At 42.6% G+C, this 20352-nt stretch overlaps 3 protein-coding genes across 12 annotated transcripts in view; 2 read left to right on the forward strand and 1 right to left on the reverse strand.

The window, feature by feature from the left end:
- The window catches only part of asap1b (ArfGAP with SH3 domain, ankyrin repeat and PH domain 1b), a 72152-nt gene extending 69365 nt beyond the window's left edge, over positions 1 to 2787 (forward strand). For all 9 annotated transcript variants that reach the window (XM_029755981.1, XM_029755979.1, XM_029755980.1 and 6 more), the window contains one exon: positions 1453 to 2787. In XM_029755981.1, the coding sequence (XP_029611841.1) occupies positions 1453 to 1527 (75 nt within the window). In that variant the 3' untranslated portion in view covers positions 1528 to 2787. The remainder of the gene's footprint in view (positions 1 to 1452) is intronic.
- A 793-nt stretch (positions 2788 to 3580) lies between these two features.
- On the reverse strand, positions 3581 to 6136 carry eef1a1l3 (eukaryotic translation elongation factor 1 alpha 1, like 3). Its single transcript, XM_029755982.1, has 7 exons — positions 5852 to 6136; positions 5594 to 5773; positions 5184 to 5480; positions 4948 to 5098; positions 4614 to 4870; positions 4186 to 4420; positions 3581 to 3935 (listed from the first exon to the last, which is right to left on the reverse strand). The coding sequence occupies exons 1-7, from the start codon at positions 5993 to 5995 to the stop codon at positions 3823 to 3825; spliced, it is 1377 nt and encodes a 458-aa protein (XP_029611842.1). The 5' UTR covers positions 5996 to 6136; the 3' UTR covers positions 3581 to 3822.
- A 742-nt stretch (positions 6137 to 6878) lies between these two features.
- Positions 6879 to 20352, forward strand: part of LOC115195761 (protein FAM49B) — a 35961-nt gene continuing 22487 nt past the window's right edge. The window contains exons 1-2 of one of the 2 annotated variants that reach the window (XM_029755983.1): positions 6879 to 6991; positions 18025 to 18113. The gene's annotated coding sequence lies outside the window, so the exon portion shown is untranslated. Of the gene's footprint in view, positions 6992 to 9544; positions 9702 to 18024; positions 18114 to 20352 lie in introns of those variants that run through there. The other variant, XM_029755984.1, reaches the window with a different exon arrangement.

The raw sequence follows: 20352 nt of genomic DNA on the forward strand, positions 1-20352 counted from the left end.
CACACCTCCTGCTCCATGTTTCACGGTGGGAACCACACATGCGGAGATCATCCGTTCACCTACTCTGCGTCTCATAAAGACACGGCGGTTGGAACCAAAAATCTTACGTTTGGACTCATCAGACCAAAGGACAGATTTCCACCGGTCTAATGTCCATTGCTTGTGTTTCTTGGCCCAAACAAGTCTCTTCTTCTTATTGGTGTCCTTTAGTAGTGGTTTCTTTGCAGCAATTCAACCATGAAGGCCTGATTCACGCAGTCTCCTCTGAACAGTTGATGTTGAGATGTGTCTGTTACTTGAACTCTGTGAAGCAGTTATTTGCTGATTTCTGAGGCTGGTAACGCTAATGAACTTATCCTCTGCAGCAAAGGTAACACTGGGCTTCCTTTCCTGTGGCAGTCCTCATGAGAGCCAGTTTCATTATAGAGCTTTATGGTTTTTGCAACTGCACTTGAATAAACTTTCAAAGTTTTTGATATGTTCCGTATTGACTGAACTTCATGTCTTAAAGTAATGATGGACTGTCGTTTCTCTTTGCTTATTTGAGCTGTTCTTGCCATAATATGGAATTTGTCTTTTTACCAAATAGGGCTATCTTCTGTATACCACCCCTACCTTGTCACAACACAACTGATTTGGCTTAAAGGCATTAAGAAGGAAAGAAATTCCACAAATTCACTTTTAACAAGGTACACCTGTTAATTGAAATGCATTCCAGGTGACTACCTCATGAAGCTGGTTGAGAGACTGCCAAGAGTGTGCAAAGCTGTCATCAAGGCAAAGGGTGGCTACTTTGAAGTATCTCAAATATAAAATATATTTTGATTTGCTTAACACTTTTTTTTTTTTTTTTATTACATGGTTCCACGTGTTATTTCATAGAGTTGACGTCTTCACTATTATTCTACAATGTAGAAACTTTGGAGAAAAAAAACTTGAATGAGTAGGTGTGTCTAACCTTTTGACTGGTACTGCATATATATATATTATAAATATATATTTTTTAAATACAATTTTCCTTTATTTTATTAGGGAAGACCTAGGTCTCTTTTTCAAATGTGCCTTGCACAATACAACACAAATGTACACTAATATATATATATATATATATACACACACACACACACACACACACACACACACACACACACACACACACACACACACACACACACATATATATATTAAAATACAAAAACACAGTCATGGGAAGCACAAGTAGAACATCACAAATCACCCAATGGTGGGGAAGTGCCAAGATGGAGGCGCAGTGGCTTGAACAGCGTCCCCTGTAAGTCATCTAGTGTGTATATAAATCATTGGGTGTTACCTTAAAATAGTTACAACTTTACCATACTCACACTGTCAAACAGACCCTAATAGCTGGCTAAACATTGAACAAGAACACCTGTGCAGTGCTGTTCTCAACTCACACATTCTGTTTCCTTTCAGATCGGCCACATTGAAGGGCACCCGGAGAGGAAAGGGGTGTTCCCAATGTCCTTTGTCCACATCCTGAGTGACTGACAGCCAGACGAGGCTTGCACTAACCCCTAGAAGTACCCCTGTACTGTAAATAGCTACTGTAACAACCTGACGTGAAACCAGTGTTCTAATGAAAAAAACGCAATGAAGAAACCCAAGTAGGCTCAACTAGCCACTGGATGCTGAGCACATCCATTTTGTAAATAAAAATGTGTGTATTTTTCCTCTTACCAGTATTATCTTAATCTTAGAGCACGACCTATGGCTGCCGTAGCCACTCTTACCCTAAAGTGTATGTTTATGCTGTTACTGTGTATATATGTATGTAAATATATTTGTGTGTGTGTGTATATACATGTTTTATTGTACAAACATGTACAAGAATACATGCGTTCTCTGCCTGCCAGATAATAACCAAGTATCAGGGCAGCCGTGTTTGCATTTTATCTGTAATCATTTTACTTGTCATCCCTGATATCATTGCTTGCATTTCTGGAGAAGGCCAAATGTGAAGGAATAGGAAAGAGATCATGTCACTAGTCTCACCGTTTCCTCATCCTACACCACATTAGACTGGAGGCACAATCCCGTTCTGGAGATTCTCATGTCTCCAACTGAAACCTACCAGGATAACTCAGCTGAGGATTAAATATGTATTCATTCCTTGTTCTTGCTCACTTTGTGTGTACATGTATTCGGATTGTTTTCCAGTATTGACACCTGCTGCTACTGTATGGTGGGATATCAGAAACCCCTGTGGAACCACACAGGTCACCAGTAGTAGACTCTTAACACCGTTTCACTCTGTCAAGTTACGTGGAACTGAGCGGAGTGCTATTTAAAAAGCCACTCAAATCAGGGTTTGAAGAACCACTTCTGATAGCCACTAAAACTCACAAGTACATATGGGAAGGTCAATGTCAGTAAGCAAGAATGTGAAAATTCTGATGGCCTGGAGAGATTTGAACAAATGTCCAATGATTTCCAGACGAGAGCTCCACTGTTAAGGATACAAACTAAAATGTAGTTTGTGGATATTTATTAAATCCAGCGAGGCAGTCAAGCAGAAATGAAGTTTGCCTGTCAGACAGGGTTGTCCTCAGAACGCTGAGTACTTTTTTTGGATGACAGGCAATTGCAAATAGTGAACAGGATATGTACCCTTCACTCCCCATTGACTTCATCTCCTCTGGTATCAACCCCAATCATTCCATTGTACTAATAAGTGTTGTAATGGATTTGTCTTTATTATACTGAAAAAAAATAAAGGCAACATGTAAAGTGTTGGTCCCATGACCTGAATTACAAGATTCAATTAATGTTCCATATGCACAAAAAGCTTCTCAAATTCACATTTTAGTGAGCTTTTCTCCGTTGCCTAAATAATCCCTCACAGGTGGCATATCAAGTAGTTGACTAAACATGATAAAGGTGCACCTTGCACTGGGGATAAAAGGCCACTATATATGCAGTTCAGATGTCTCAGGTTGAGGGAGCATGCAATTGGCATGCTGACTAAGACTGTCCACCAGAGCTGTTGCTAGAATTTAATGTTAATTTCTCCAAGCCAAATCAAAATCAATTTCCCCATGTCCAAATCAAATCTTATTGGTCACATACATGGTTAGACGTTGTAGCAAAATGCTTGTAACCAAGCCTCAACCACATGGATGGCATTGCAGGCGAGCAGTTTGTTGAAGTCAGCATTGTGAACAGCGTGCCCCATGGTGGCAGTGGGGTTATGGGCAGGCATAAGCTGCATCTTTAATTGATGTCAATTTGAATGCACAAATACTGTGATAAGATTCTGAGGCCCATTTTTTTTTGCAACCAGACACATATTCCCAGTAATGCAAAACCCATAGATTAGGCTTTAATTTCAATTGACAATCCTCATTTACCGTAACTCAGTATAATCTTACATTTGTTTGGGTTACATTTTGTTCAGTATGCCAATAGAAATAGTGTCAACCGTGGTGCCTTAATTTTAACAAGGCTAAAATGTCTAGTAAAGAAACTTAGGTGGTTGCTGTTAAGCCAAGGAATAGTCTCTAGTTTACATTCGCCACAGATGTACAGAACTTCAGTGAAAAAGTAATTTTGAAAGGACTTTTATTTGTCAGAAGCTTTTTGCACAACCTTTTACATTTGTCTAAGACAGGCCATTCAATTGTTTAAGTTACTCCAGATGGTAGTACAAGCTAAGAGAAGCAGTTTTTTTCAAAAACGCAACAGTGCTTTGTATATCAACACAAATTATATATACACAAACAATAGTCAACTTAAAGCTTTATCCTCAAGCTCTTTTTCATACCAGAACTGCTGGTAAAATAAAATTTATTTTGAGACTTGGCCTTTCTGTGCATGCTTCTTTGATCCATGGTCCTTATCCACCGACTTAATGACTCCCACAGCAACAGTCTGTTTCAAGTCCCTCGCTGCAAACCGACCTGGAGACAGAACACGTGGATAACAAATTACTTTTATTGTTAAAACCAAGTCAGCCATATTTTAGTTAAGGCACATCTGGTGAACAAGCAGTAATTTATCAAAAGACAGACACATGATGCAGAATCAACATTTAGATGGGATAGAAAGCCATGAGCTAATCAAACATTACACTAGAAATGTACCACTTAGTTCCAAATGTTCCATGCCCACTACCAGTGATGTTGCCTGAAAATATTGAGAGAAGGGTACCTAAAGGAGGGTAGGTGAAGAAACTCTCCACACAGAGGGGTCTGTTGGGGCTCATCTTGACAGTGGCAGCATCACCAGACTGCAGGGTCTGGGGAAAGTCCTCCAGCTTCTTCCCTGTGCGACGGTCAATCTTCTCTGTCAGCTCTGCAAAGCGGCAGGTCACATGGGTGGTGTGGCAGTCCAGTACGGGAGAGTAGCCAGCCTTGATTTTGCCAGGATGGTTCAGGATTATGAGCTGTGGGAAGACAGACTTCAGTTAAACAGTACTGGGCTACAGAACGTGCAGATCCCTCTGCCTTAGTGGGGGGGAACAGATTCACATCCTAAACCAGGGAAGATTTGTTTGACAAACCATCAGTACATTAGATAATGGGACACTCGCCTTCAATACTGAAATGCCATATTCAGATAGTGACATTGCCCTGTACCTGTGCCACAAAGCTGTTGACATCAGAGGGAGGGTCATGCTGGGCGTTCCCCGCCACATCACCACGGCGGAGGTTCTTTACAGACACGTTCTTGATGTTGAAGCCCACGTTGTGGCCAGGCCCAGCCATCTGCAGACCCTCGTGGTGCATCTCAATGGACTTGACCTCGGCAGTCAGCTTGGCAGGAGAGAACATCAGGATCATGCCGGGCTTCAGGATCCCTGTCTCGATCTTCCCCACTGGAACCGTGCCCACTCCTGTAGAACAGGGGAAAAGCAACAATAAAACTACTCACAATTTGTGAAACATGTAGGCGCCATGAGCCACCCCTCACCTCCAATCTTGTATACATCCTGCAGGGGCAGCCTCAGAGGCTTGTTGGCAACACGCACTGGTGGATGGATGGAGTCCAGGACTTCAAGTAGAGTTCTCCCATTTGCATGCCCTTGCCCTCTCTTGACTTTAGAGCCTTTGAACCAGGACATCTACACAGCAGAAGAGGGTTCTCATGCGTCACAGGTGGATAAAAGTTACTCAAATGTGGATGAATGTGATTACAAAAATACTCACTTTCTGAGATGGGGCAAGCATGTTCTCACCGGTCCAGCCAGAGATCGGAACAAAAGGCACAGCAGTGGGATCATAGCCGATTCTTTTGAGGAAAGTGCTCACACTTTGGACCACTTCACCAAAGCGCGCCTGGTTGTATGGTGGCTCAGTCACGTCCATTTTGTTTACAGCGACAATGACTTGCTTGACACCGAGCGTGTAGGCAAGCAAGGCATGCTCCCTGGTCTGGCCATTCCTGGAGATACCAGCCTCAAACTCCCCTTTGGCCGCAGACACGACCAGGAGGGCAACATCAGCCTGAAATGAATGGTGAACAAAGGCTTAAGAATAGGTTACCACCAATACCAGTAATTCATATTGGCCTAAAGTGTTAAAAGCCCCCAGGCAGAGACTACAATAGGCAACTTCACCTGTGATGTCCCTGTGATCATGTTCTTGATGAAGTCACGATGGCCTGGAGCATCAATTATCGTGATAGTGTATTTGTGTGTGTTGAATTTCAACAATGAAATGTCAATGGTAATTCCCCGCTCCCTCTCAACTTTCAGTTTGTCTAACACCCAGGCATATTTGAAAGAGCTCTTGCCCATCTGTAGGATGAGAGAATTTAAAATTAGCTACAGTTGTAGTTGCTTAATACATAAATATTGCGCCAATTAGTTCCTTACCTGGGCTGCAGCCTTCTCAAACTTCTCGATTGTTCTTGGGTCGACACCGCCGCATTTGTAGACCAGGTGACCAGTGGTGGTTGACTTTCCGCTGTCAACATGGCCTATGATGACCACGTTTATGTGGGTTCTCTCCTTCACCATTTTCAACTAGTTTCTGCTAACAGATAAACTTCACCCAAAGAAGCCTCTAAGAGTATAGTGCTCGAATTTGAATATAATAATTTTTTGCGTTACCCAAGTCTAAATACTTTCGTACCTCGCCGTCGTAAAGGACTTTGTAAAATGTAGGTGACATTTTATAGTCGGGGCTCCAGTAATGTTTTGATTGAAGTCAGGCATGTGCATTCATTAATGCGGCCCATCAATCAGCGCACATGTGCAGCCCATCATCGTTTCCTTTTTTTCCCCAGGTTCTTGAAGTAGGCTAATCATATATCAGACGTGACTGGAAAGGTGAAAGCCAAGGAGTAAAGTTCTTGCTTAACGCTAACACAATCATGTTAGATCAGTATTTCAAAGAAGGGAGAAAGAAATTGTATTTTCCAAAGTATTTCGAACAGTTTTCATAGCCTACTTTAGTTTGGAATATTATGTTCATACTTTAATTGTATGAAAATGTAGGTCTTAAATTAACATGGATTTGCAATTTAGCCTATATACTGGCTAAATGAACGTTTACTTTCCACTTTAGACTATAGCCTATGTATTATTTGTCGAGGTGGTTATTGTTTCACGTTCAACTTGGCCTGATGGGTGTAAGGATTTTTTTAGGCAAACATTGCTGCGGGCTATTCTTTTTTTTTTTCTTTTCTTGCGTATTAGGCTACACGTTAATGTAACACGAAATTGCATGACATGTTTCAACACACTGTAAATAACATTTGATCTCGGCAACATAAAGACAGTAATACTAATCCGGCTGCTGTAGCCGCGACCCGTGGGTAAGTTGTGTTCGATTTGCATTCAATGCAACCTCTCGCGCGTTGTTGAGGATGGAACCTGTCTGTTGCATAATGACGTTAGACCAACCCGGAAATAGCGGACAACTGAAGCAAATCGTTATTCTTTGAGCTGCTAGCGTGGTAGCTACCAGGTGGAGGACGACTGACTGCCTTTTCTTGCACTTCGAGTATTACGGTAAAAGCAATAAAGTAATGTTACTTGTAAAGATGGTCTCCAACATAATATTGCTTTGTTATTATTGATGTTTGGTTAAGTAAGTGTGCTGCTGTGAATAGGAGCAGAGTATTCAACAGGAGGATCATTCATTGGGGTCTGTATACTGTAGGTGTTTTTTTTAGCAACGAAGGTGTATTCACTAGCGTCGCTTTCAATTGTATTGGGTGGTTGCACAAAAACAGTCCGTGGGAAACAAGAAGTTAAATACAATTCCATTTCAATTGAATGTGCCGGTGACAAGGACGGTTGGTCATTATGACGGGGGAATTTGAGACCAAATATCTAAAGGATAGTATTATTAAACAAACTTTCCAAACGTGGGTCTGTTGTAGACACACTTCCTCTCTGCTTGTCTTATGTCAAAATACAATTCCTGCACGTGCGCCATAATGTGGACCAAAAAAATTAATAACTTTTGGGGGACTTTTATTTTGACACGAGGTAAGCACAGATGAAGTGGGACTGTTTGGAAAGATTGTTTAATAATATGATATGAGTTTATGACCTAGGTACCTATACCTGATAAGCATTCATATTGAATATGAAGATTAAGAATTTGAAATCATTTCCATCCTATTTGAACCCCATTCCATTCCTCTGCTGCAGTGTCTCATACCCTGAACGTGGAAGTGAAAATGTTCAGAAGCTAGTGTTAGGCTTTAAATGTCATGTTTATAATGTGACTCGGCTATGGTCTATTGACATGATGTTGAGTGCAAAATCTGCTGTACAAATCTGACACGCTTAACCTCAATGCTCTGTATGTAGGCTATAGTCACATGACTTATGGCCTACTTTTCCAAACCATATTTCAAATCTGAGATGTAGCCTACAGAGACCAATAATGGAGTGTTATTACAAGTTACCAGTACAACTCTACAACCATATTCATTTCACTTAGGATTGGCACTGTGATCTGTAGTGTAAACATGTTTGAAGTGACAGTGCTTAGATTAGGGACATGTGGTTGGCAGTAAGACTATCATTGGTTCAAAGAGGTACACTGGTCCATCATATGACTGTTACCTCCATGGCTCATCAGAGGGTAAACAGGCTTGGCCAGCATGGTGATTGTATGGGGCAAACACACCAGTACCTGTCCTTGTCCACTGTAGGAACAGATGCTGTAAATAAAGTCTATCTCGTTGTGTTATATACCGAATGTGGTTGTCAGCCATGTCGCAAGAGAAATATAGGCTAGCTTTATTTTTACTTTTAATCTTCAGGAAGTTGAATCTAAAGTTACCAATTGGGAGTTTTTTCCTCCATGTGGGAGCATCAAGATCATTACAAGTTGAAATGCCCGATACGGGTCTGATGGTGTTTTTCCTGGCATCTGGCCACCCATAGCAAGCATCTGAGAGAGTGAATGTCCACTTACAATACACGTTATGACTGGGGTAGAGGTGGTGAGGAAATGTGTGGGGGAAGGTGCGAAAGTTGTAATGTTAAGGTGCAGATCTGTAAGACAGGCTACTTATACCAGAAGTTGTTCCTGCTGATTTGCATGCAAACCAAAAGGAGGAAGCAAGGCCTTCAGCTGGGGTGCGCGTTGAGGTGTTTTCTTTAAGAGACGTAGACAGACTTCCTTTGTCACTTCACAAACTACAGTTAACAACGGTGCATGTGGTTTGGTGATGATGAGGAGATAAGAAAATCAGTATCAATACGCGTCTGATCTGTGAGAACCCTTAGGCTGTTTGATCTGTTTTTATGAGACAAAACATTCATTTTCGCTTTCCACTTTTTTTTCAAAATGCAGGTACAATAGACTGGTGCACGCCCCAACCATGAGAAATGGGCAATTTGAATTAGTCGTTATCACATACCTGTAATTGAATGGGTCATTAACAAAGAGAAAGATCATTTTAGATGAATCCCATAAAACCAGTGCAGCCAGGCCAGACAGTTCAGTAACAACTATGAGTATTTCTGCTGGCTGTTCCTACTGCTCAGAGACCGGTTGGGTTTGTCTACTTTGTGTGAAATCACCATAAAAGCCTCTCACTTCAGTGGTAGCTCGATTGAGTTGACCCAGTAAAATTCTCTCAACTGAATCTCGATCTACTCATCCTGTACAGCACAATGACTCATAAAGGACTGCATTGCATTTCAGTTTAGTCTTGATCAATTCTGGAGCGTTTATTTTTAGAAGATACACATACTCCACATGCTTTGTATTCCCAGTATAGGTTAATGCATTCATTCTTTGTTCATCTGACACACAACTTTATTACATTATAATAGCACAACAATATACAATATTATGTTATCCTAATAAACATAACATACCAAGACAAATATTTGTGACCTCTATAGCCTTCCTAACTGAGTGACAGTTCTTTCTTACATTTTGATTTACATGCACCATACCTTTATTACTGTAGGCTACTGTTCATATTGTTCAGTGCATTTGTATTAATAGCTGTAGGCTACTTTGACGTCAGCGTGGATTCGCAGGCTGTAAACCCATTTTTCATCCCGCTCCCTTGAACACGCCCAGTGTTACGAAGCGGTGGTGGACTCTGTATCCTGGTCGCTCTTGATAGAGTAGTTTTCGTCCTGTGATTTACCAGTGAGACGAGACCATTCAATGAATTAACGGGAATAACTGTCCGCCGCTATGTGATACACGGACCATTCTGTTCGCCAATCTCTGATCATAGTTGTAAGTATTGACAACGGATTGCATTTGTTGTCCATTACTTTTGTAGCAGTTTCTTTACAGGATAACGTTACTGGCGAAGGCTGCGTGGCCGATGGAGGTGATTGTAGTCCGTAGTAGCCTACATGTGCTTAGAAATACCGTGCTCATATCTTTCACTGCAACTGAAGTTACGCGAAATTTCACTGTACACATTTTTGGAAGGAGTAGAAACGACTGCTAGTTCGTCTGCGCTCATTGGCGCGCAACAATAGTTACAAAACTAACTGTCCGGTTACTGTGTCAGTGCTCACACACAAACTTTGTAGAGCTGTATTGCAGTTCACATGTTTCGTGAGGCAATCATTTTAGTTGATTCGCACCGACTCACTTATAGGGTTCGACGGTGGGACTGCATACATAGAACTAACCGAGGTTGAATTTCACCTATGAAGTAAACTAGATTAGCATTCCTAATCGGTTATGTACCACCAAGCAACATTTGAGCTTTTCACTGTATTCATCTCTTCTGATGGATACTCACAATCATCAATTCAAAATCAGTACGCAGTCAGTCTACAAATATGTTGATATCATGACATTTATGTTGTGTGTTGCATGGCCTGTGGACGCGTTGTATCCACTCACTTCAGTGAGTACCTCAAGAAAAGGGATGTATTTGAATAAAGCTAGTTAAGTGCACTGGGTCCTCTTACTGTTTTTTGTCGGACACGTTCTGTCTTGTTATTGTTGGCTCTGATGTCAAACAGACCCAAAACACATCAACGAAATATGCGTTGTTATTTTTAGGAATGTGTGCCCAAAAGTCGACTCAAGACTAGTGCATTTCTCTTATACTTGCTTTGTTTTTGTTTGGTCCTGTATGAACGCTCCAAATTCCTGACCCTCGCGTATTGGCCAAGGAAGACAGGAATCTACTGGTGCTAGTCCAGGATTCAGCAGGTCTGTTCTTTGCACAAGGGCAACCTAAAAAGCCCTCCTGGCTGTGCTTAACCGCGGTCTCTCAGCTACACTGCATGTCCGTGCATGTCTACAAGCACCTTTTGTGAAGACATGACACTTTACTCATGTAGTGGAAAAAGTCAAGGTTCATCTAAATAGCATACCAAAAACAGCAGAAGCAAGGGCAACTTATTTTTAACGTATGTGCAAGGACAAAGGTATCTCTCGATGGAAATGTAGTAGGCATAGCCTATCTACAGGGACATCGTGTCTTAGGAAATATTGGGGTCACCAACCTTTGCTGTTGCTTCTGGGGCCTTTGCGCCCTGCCTTGAAAACCAACCTGGACTCGGGTAGACATAATAGTAAATGTAAATATGTTAGCTAAAATGCTAAGTATTTGCAAACTAGCTAAGTAAGTAGTTGTTAAAGTTGCTAAATGCTAATGTTGTCCGTGATGGGATTCGAACACGCATCCTTTGGGTTGCTAGACGTCCGCGTTAACCTTTTTGTCTTATATAACCATACCAAACACAACATATGATACTAATTTGAGTGTTCCGGCTTTACATTTACTATGTTACATCTAGTCTATGCGACCAAGCTGTGAAAACATCTGACGGGAGTGCTATAGTGTTAGCTCGGCCTTCTCTGGTTAGCAGATTTAAAACATGCGTTGGAGGGCCGCCTTTGTTGTTCGTCTCTTGCTATGTGCTGTAAAACATCAAAGAAGGGTGATGTTGAAATTGTGTAGGCAGGGCCTATAGTTGTTGTGGGGTGTATATTGTTGGGAGTAGTTAAAAGGGGAATGTGTAGGCCTACGTTTTGCATGTTATTTATCTGATGTGTCTGTGTATGAGTCAGTGTATGTGCCAGCTCTGGGAGATGCTGACTGGTTCTGTGAAGCATTCCTTTTAACTTTCTCACTTCCCAATCCCTTTCATGCCACTGATCAGAGGGACAGATAATGTACCCTCATCCTCTCTTGGGTAGGAAGCCCGACTGTCCATGTGGACCTCAAATATCCTAACTGAAATGCAACCAATCGTTCTTGGTTTGAGGAGAACATCATCTCTCCTTACATGTCAGTGGGTTGTGTGATGGCACTGTATTATAGGAAGGTTATGAACACACTTAAGTCTTTCAGCAGATGCTTCATCATTAGCATTCCGGTACCTGATCCAGTTATCAGTCCCTCTCTTGTATCTTCAGCAGGTACATGCAAAATGGCCTTTGCATTAGACACTCAACATTGGGCTATAAATAACCTGGCCTCTCCTGAAGATAAAGGGTTGAGGACAGAGTATCCTTAGCTTCCTGGCGAACAGGTGTATTCATTAGTGCACACTGTGGCGAAACATTTTGCAACGGAAAGTGTTTTACAACAGAAACAAGAGTTTGTTATTGGACAAGTTCAGTTAGTCCCTCCTCGTTCCAAGTGAATACAACCCTGCATCATTCAGGCACTTGCACACACTCCACCACCACCACCGGTCTTCTGAAGGGTTAAAAGAATCCCATATATACATTTGATTTGATTCGGTCTCCCGAGTGGCGCAGTGGTCTAAGGCACCGCATCTCAGAGCTAGAGGCGTCACTACAGACCCTGGTTCAATCCTGGGCTGTATCACAACTGGCCATCATTTTGAGCCCCATAGGGCGGCGTACAATTGTCCCAGCGTCATCCGGGTTAGGGTTTGGCCGGGGTAGGCAGTCATTGTAAATAAGAATTTGCTCTTAACTGAGTTGCCTAGTTAAATAAATGTTCAATAAATAAAATCATGGGCTGTTAAGCTGGGCATGCAAGCCTTCTGTCCCCCCCCCCCCCCACCCCACCCACGTGTCAGTGGACATCATAGAGTGGGGATGCTACACCACAGATGGCACATCAGCAGGGGAGAAATTCATCTTTCACACCTCCCTGTTGCCACAGCGCCCCCGCACCAAATCTCCATCCTACAGTACATAATGCTGGAGCCATCCTATAGAAAGTAGAGTTTAGTTGTCAGCCTGAGACGGGCCTAAGCAGTGAATTACCCCTGCATACTTCTGTTTGGAGTGTTTTATTCAAAGAAAGTTTTCTTTTTTGTGTCGGCTATTAATCCATGAAATTATATGCAGGCTTTGTTATAGGGCGCGGAAGAAGCACAAAAAGCTATTATCTTCTTGTACCCCTACCTTGACTCCCCATCACATAAAGCTGCTGTTTTCAGAATATCTGACCAGCCAACTTGAGACATTTTTAATTTCCCCCCTATCAAAGCCTGAAAGCAGCTGCCTCTCCCTTTGAAGCAATTTGTAATTATGCCCTCTGACTGTGAAATCTAGATGACTCACAGTGTGACTCCACCAGTTGCATTCTCTTCCTTATTTTCAGTCGCTAGGCTACATGACAGCTCAATCGTGATCTCAACTTCCTTTTTTACTGTGGTAGAGTATAGTGGTAGCCCTCTACATTTTGAAAAGGTCATCAGCTTTTCTTGGGTGGGATCTGTCAGAGATTGTTACATTTTAGTAGTGCATTCGGAAAGTATTCAGACCCCTTGACTTATTCTAAAATGGATTAAATGTTTTTTCCCCCTCATCAGTCTAGACACGATACCCCACAATGACAAAGCAAAAACAGTTGTTTTGACATTTTTGCACGTTTATTAAAAATAAAAAAACTGATATAAAATTTTACACGTGTTCAGACCCTTTACTCAGTACTTTGTTGAAGCACCTTTGGCAGCGATTACAGCCTCGAGTCTTCTTGAGTATGACGTTACAAGCTTGGCACACCTGTATTTGGCGGTTTCACCCATTCTTCTCTGCAGATCCTCTCAAGCTCTGTCAGGTTGGATGGGCAGCGTTGCTGTGCAGTTATTTTCAGTTCTCTCCAGAGATGTTTGATCGGGTTCAATTCCGTGGCTCCCGAAGCCACTCCTGCATTGTCTTGGCTGTGTGCTTAGGGTCGTAGTCCTGTTGGAAGGTGAACCTTCACCCCAGTCTGAGGTTCTGAGAGTGCGCTGGAGCAGGTTTTCATCAAGGATCTCTCTGTACTTTGCTCTGTTCATCTTCCCCTCAATCCTGACTAGTCTCCCAGTCCCTGCTGCTGAAAAACATCCCCACATTATGATGCTGCCACCATGCTTCATCGTAGGGATGGCGCCAGGTTTCCTCCAGATGTGACTCTTGGCATTCAGGCCAAAGAGTTCAATCTTGGTTTCATCAGACCAGAGAATCTTGTTTCTTATGGTCTGAGAGTCCTTTAGGTGCCTTTTGGCAAACTCCAAGCGGGCTGTCATGTGCCTTTTTACTGAGGAGTGTCTTCCGTCTGGCCACTCTAAAATAAAGCCCTGATTGGTGGAGTGCTGCAGAGATGGGAGAACCTTCCAGAAGGACAATCATCTCCATAGAGAAACTCTGGAGCTTTGTCAGAGTGACCATCAGGTTCTTGGTAATTTTTTGCTACCCTTCCCCAGATCTGTGCCTCAACACAATCCTGTCTCGGAGACTCTACAGACAATTAGTTGACTTCATGGCTTGGTTTTTGCTCTGACATACTCTGTCTACTGTTTGACCTTTTATATAGACAGGTGTGTGTGTGCCTTTTCCAAATCATGTCTAATCAATTGAATTTACCACAGGTGGACTCCAATTAAGTTGCAGAAACATCTCAAGGAGGATCAATTGAAACAGGATGCAACTGAGCTCACTTTCGAGTCTCATAGCAAATGGTCTGAACACTTATGTAAATAAGGTATTTCTTTTTTTAAATTTTAAATAAATGTGCTTGCCTAAATGCCAAGCGTCACGTCTGGAGGAAACCTAGCACCATCTCTACGGTGAAGCATGGTGGTGGCATCATCATGCCGTGGGGATGTTTTTCAGCTCCAGGGACTAGGAGACTAGTCAGGATCGAGGGAAAAGTGAACAGAGCAAAGTACAGAGAGATCCTTGATGAAAACCTGCTCAGGACCTCAGACTGGGGCAAAGGTTCATCTTTCAACAGGACAACAACCCTAAGCACACAGCCAAGACAACGCAGGAGTGGCTCTGGGACAAGTCTCTGAATGTCCTTGAGTGTCCCAGACAGAGCCCGGACTTGAACCCGATCAAACATCTCGAGAGACCTGAAAATACTCTCTCCATCCAACCTGACAGAGCTTGAGAGGATCTGCAGAGAAGAATGGGAGAAACTCCCTAAATACAGGTGTAGTCGCTGCCAAAGGTGCTTCAACAAAGTATTGAGTAAAGGGTCTGAATATTAATGTAAATGTGATATCAGTTTTTTAACATTAACATTTCTAACCCTGTTTTTGCTTTGTCATTAAGGGATATTGTGTGTAGATTGAGGGGGGGAACTATTTAATCAATTTTAGAATAAGGCTGTAATGTAACAAAATGTGGAAAAAGTCAAGGGGTCTGAATACTTTCCGAAGGCACTGTATGAGTGTTTGTTCACTGTCATGGAAAGAGTGCATGGTATTTTCAGTAATCAACTTGGGCTAGCATCAATGCAGGTTTTTATTGCCTGCCTGGTGCTTGTAATGCGAATGGAGACGACTGAGGCTGCCTCAGAGCTACAATTCTCCACAGTGCCTAATTTGTTTTAACATATTTTGTTGGAGTGTCACCTCTATGCATACAGATCTGCCTCAGTTTTTGTGGGGTGGGGGGGAATCGATGCCAGAGTTAGACCATAGACCTTAGTTAAGATGTGTTTTGTTCCTAAGGCTTATGTAACCGGCTCTAGTTTGAATATGATCATCCACACCCCTTGAATAAAAAGCGTGTGCCCGTTTTCCTCCTCGGCTCTTAAGCCCCATCTCGCTCACAGTGAGCAACTGGAAGCTGTTGCCACGGCAACACGCGTTTTAATTGAGAATGTATCAAACATGTAAAACGACTCCGCCTAATTGAACAAATTGTGTCCCTCGCTTCGTAGTCGGCGAACCTTTTTACTACTCTGACAAACGTCTCACTTTTTGCTCGTGAGCGGATCGTTCTTGTTCAGCGCGACACGATGAGGGCGAGGAGAGCTGCGACTGCTTATCCTCTAAAATGCAACGTTGCTTTGTGTCTTCTAATTGCTATGTTTTAAATTAGCATTGGGAACATCGCACAAACCTTGTGTTCTTGGAAAGTCATGTTCCCAACTGACCCTGGATCTGCGGACCATGCGAATCATCATGCGTTTACTCCATCAGCCGCTATTGATTTGAATGATGGCCTGCTTCATAGTGGCAGCACATTGTAGTTTCCAACATTATGTTTTCCCACATATTGACCTCTCTGTAAATGCAAACACGTTTGTTGACAGTCTGTTTATTTTTCAAAGACTCAAGGAAGTTCCGTTTCTACACTACAAGAATTGCCTTTGTTTCTCTCCACATAAACACTCTGTGCATTTATGATGCTCATCTGTTTTTCGGGGTACCGTTATTGCGATTTTAAAGAAACCTGACATGCAATGGGTCAATCAATGTTTCTTTCACATGCATCAAGCACCGACCCTCGGGTGTGTCAATGAATGGTCACTCCAGATGCAGTGTAGCTACAACCGGTATAATATGGGACCTGTTTACCAGGCCATTATCACAATGTAATTTAGAAAATTAAGTAAACTGCCGTCCTACAATCAGGGTCTAAACTAGAATCTATATTCAAATTGTTGTTTGCTTAGTTCTCTCAGGCTTGGTTCTGCCTATCGTGTTGTCACATATTAAGACGTGTGTGTGTAATAGAAATGACAAGTTGACCCAACAGTCTCTTGAACAGCCTGTATCTTAGAACAGTGAATACAATCTAAACCAAAGCTCTTATTCCACATCACATTGGTGGAGTTAAAGCGTAGTACCTCTCCAGCGGTGTTGCTAAATGATGCGTAACTTATTCCATGACGCCTTGGCACCGATGTCACTTAATGTCCAAAGTGACGAGCCAAGTCCATTTTTATTTTATATCGACCTAGAGCCCCTTGCTATGGCGATACTTCCCCTTTTTAAAACCTACAGTGTATGCTAAACAAACAGTGGTAATAAGGTTCTACAGTGAAACATAAAGGGTGACCTGAAAGGAAGTAGATATTTGATATCCCATTTCCACAACTATAACTATGAGGGGACTTTGAGCACAAAGTTCTTCAATTTCTAAGTCTTGTGTGGATTTCAGCCAACTCCAAGCCGAGTTACCTTTTGAAGGTTTCTCTCCAGAGCTCACTCTGAGTGACTGACTCGTTCGGTTGATGTAGGCCAAAGTCAAAGAACTAGACGTCCAATCGCATTCATGCATGAGCACTGCTAGTTCATTATGGCAGGCCATTTGTTCGCAGCCTATTTGTATGCAGGCTGGTGAATAGTGGAATAGTCCAGCGCCCCCGGTCCTAATGGTCTCCGTCTACTTAACCTGCGTTCAAACACGCTCCGGAAAGGGCCAGAGAACTTGAGAGGAGTGTGGTTGGGGTTCACGTTCATGTGGCTTTTCAAATCCAAATGGTTTTAAAAGAAAAGATCAGGTTGAAGCATATCTTGCCATGAGGGTTCTCTTCATCAGTGATTCTCAAAAGGGTGAGTCAGAAGTCTGGACCAAGTGCTGGGACTGGTCATTCTTGGGTCAGTTAGCTATAAATCCTTGGTTGTGGTTATCAACATGGTTATGTCTATTTGGTGTGTCACAAAATTCAAAAGAATATATGTGGGTGACAATGCAACAAAAAAAAAGTTTGTTGTGACCATAGAAATAGAACGTCTATGGTTGTGACAATGAGGAACCCCCCCCCCCCATCTTGCACCTCAAACCATTGGCTGATTTTTAATTGCAGTGAACACAAGTCTTGGTTGAACAAACATTAAGAATGTTTTGTCTGGGCTCTATTGTAGCCTAACAGGAGGAAGTGGACTAGGGAGTGCAGTGGAAAAGCCGAAGTACACACAGAATGAGAGGAAGTGTTGCACAATAGGAAGTGGTGTGCGTCTGGCCGCTGTGCTTCCCAGTTTCTATAAGACTGCTGCAACGTTGCCCATCTCAAGAAACCCAGTCTGCATGAGAGTCACGAAGGGCTGCACCAGTGACTGACTATTGTCCAATAAATTCTCAACCTCTGGTAACATTGCATTCATGTGGCCTGTAATGTTAAGTGTTCAGTATTCTAGGGATAATCAAGTCCTGGAGGTTGGAAATGTTTGTTGTGGCCAAGTGAAACTTTTGACCTCTTACATGATAATTGGACCAGAGGGGTAGACCAAGAGGAATATCGAATGTTGAATATTGTCCAGGTTAAGTTTTGTCGCAAAATTTGTGGTCAAAAAGGAGCAAGAAAATGAATTGATAAAGACTTTGTTCGTATCTGTTTTGGGAGGAGGATTTGACTCACTCTGACTTAACGAACCTTTGTTTTCAGAACCTGACTTCCGCTGGAGGACTGTGACCTTGGCCACCCGCCAGGCTCGGCCTCCTTCCTCCTGACTGACACCTCCAGAGCTTCTGCTGGTTAGTATTAACACACAGTTACCCCTATGCGCTGATCTTGTGTCAGTTTTGCATTTCCCCTACTAATGGTAGGTTAGGATTGGGGGGAGGGGAAACGGATCCTAGTTCTGTAACTAGGGGAAGCCTCACCCCGGAGCTATCAACACCCACTGCTGTCATGTCCTGACTCATCTAACTTTAGGGTTCAGCTGTAACACCACAGCAAAATATGCTATTCTGCTACAAGGCCTTTCTATTGGATTCTTTATACCTCAAGTGGAAAATGACTTTGTGGATCTGCAGCTCTAACTGTGGTCACTCTTAAGCATAGTTCTTTCTCTCTTCATTTTAAGTTCCTGTTATTATTTGGAGTTAGAAGAACGCTGTCGTTTGACATTTTCCCCCCGTCAGGGTCACAATGTGAACACGGTTTGTGTAATGCTGGTATGGAAATGAAGTGCGTTGTGGGCCATGGTGTCGGTCGGAGTAATGCGGGTGCCTCCACTTCCTGCTCTGTTCTCCAAGGCTGGTGGCAGTCCTGCTTATGTAATTAGGGTTTGTCACTGGGTCACCGGGGGTTGTCTGACCTCACGGAGGTGAAGCTGGCAGTCAAGACAAAGCGTTGGAACGTGTTTTCTTCAGCAAACAAGAGCTTAGTCCAGTGGCTTAGGTCTTTTTTTTTTCTATCTGATTAATAGTTAGTTTGGCTGGGTTTCTGTCTGAACATTTGTGATGTTTTGTTTTTGTTATGCTAGTTTAGCCAATGTAAAATGGCTAGCTAGTTAGCTGTGCGTGCTAGTGGTGTTCTATCGGTGACGTCACCTGCTCTGAGAACTTGAATGAGTTGTTTGTGGAGTGACAGATAGGTTGTAGGTGTGTTCAGAGGGTCCTTAGTTCGAGCTCAGGTTGAGTCAAGGAAGAGGGACGGAAGCAACACTGTTCCACTAGTTCCCTGACCCTCACACATTTAGTATTTTGCGTTGTTATATCAAAGGTAAGGTGTTCTTCTGTGGAGGCTAATGTGTCTGTTGTGTCCTAGTGTTGTTGTATACAGATCGAAGCTTTTACTGTGGTTTTCTGGAGCACCTCACCTACACAACAAGCCCTAGCTACAACTAAGCCTAGAATCTTCCACAGCTTCCTTTCAGACACACTGGATCAGTCAGAATTAGAAATAGGTGATAACATCACTACCCTCTGTTACAGTTCCTGCCTGTGGGATTTTTTCCTCCCTTGTTTATATTTTCCCTTCAGTCTCCTTGGAGACCGTTACCATGGCGTGGCAGCGGAGCTGTCAATCTTGGGCCTAATCAGAGGTGTCAGAGCACGTTGTTACATTACCTGCCCACCTGTCTCGCACCACAGCTTCCCACCTGTCTGTCTGATACAGCTGGAGACAATCCAAGCCGTTTAGGACTAAATAAGCCAATACCATTTCACATGTTCTGTGTGGTATGTTTGGTTAAACATCAGTTCATTAAAACCGTAGCCTAGCGGAAATATCATGATTATCATGCAATTTGTTAATGCAATAATGGCTTGGCTAAAGCTACATTGGTGTCCCTGCGAGACTCAAATCCACCGGTTTAGCGGGAACGCTAATCTATTTTAGCTAGCTCAGACTTCAGTCTGTGACTCTTTGGCCAAGAGACGGGAAGTGTTGAGTTGTAACTACAGAGTGGAGATGATGGAGTGAATGCGGCATTCCTTTCACTGAACGCTGAGGTAAGATTAGCTTCTGTAAACCAGGGGAGGTGTGTACTGTAGTAAAGTAGCCTGAGGTAAAGCTTTTCACTGTAGCTCTGGTAAAAAAAATGAGGCAGTACTGCCACCAGCTGGTGATGTAAAAATATTTATAAACTGTAGACTATGGTTTGATGTGTCATACAGTGCCTAGAAAAAGTCAACACGCCCCTTGCACATTTTTGCTGCCTTTTTAAAATGACTTCTAAAAATGTAATAGATTTTTGTCCTGCCGATATACACAACCTACTCAACTTTTCCAAAGTGAAAGACAAATTTATATACCTTTTTCCAAATTGATGCAAAATAAAACATGTCTTCACACCCCAGAGTTAATACTTGGTGGAATCGTCTTATGCACCCATGACAGCTGTGAATCATTTTGAATGAGATTCTACCTTTTCACAACTCTTAGGGCAACATAGATTGTTTTGTCAAAATAAGCAGATTTAAGTCAGGACTGAGACCGGATCGTTATTAACGCTTATTGGAAAGCCATTCTGGTGTGTCTTTGACA

The sequence above is a fragment of the Salmo trutta genome, chromosome 6 (assembly GCF_901001165.1).
Source record: "Salmo trutta chromosome 6, fSalTru1.1, whole genome shotgun sequence".
In the NCBI taxonomy this organism is placed as follows: Eukaryota; Metazoa; Chordata; class Actinopteri; order Salmoniformes; family Salmonidae; genus Salmo; species Salmo trutta.

Coding starts and splice junctions, on each gene's coding strand:
- eef1a1l3 (XM_029755982.1), bottom strand. CDS start 5,995: ATGGTGAAGGAGAGAACCCACATAAACGTGGTCATCATAGGCCATGTT. Junction 5,099..5,183: donor TGCTTGCCCCATCTCAGAAA/GTGAGTATTTTT, acceptor TCTGCTGTGTAG/ATGTCCTGGTTCAAAGGCTC. Junction 4,421..4,613: donor TCAACAGCTTTGTGGCACAG/GTACAGGGCAAT, acceptor GTCTTCCCACAG/CTCATAATCCTGAACCATCC.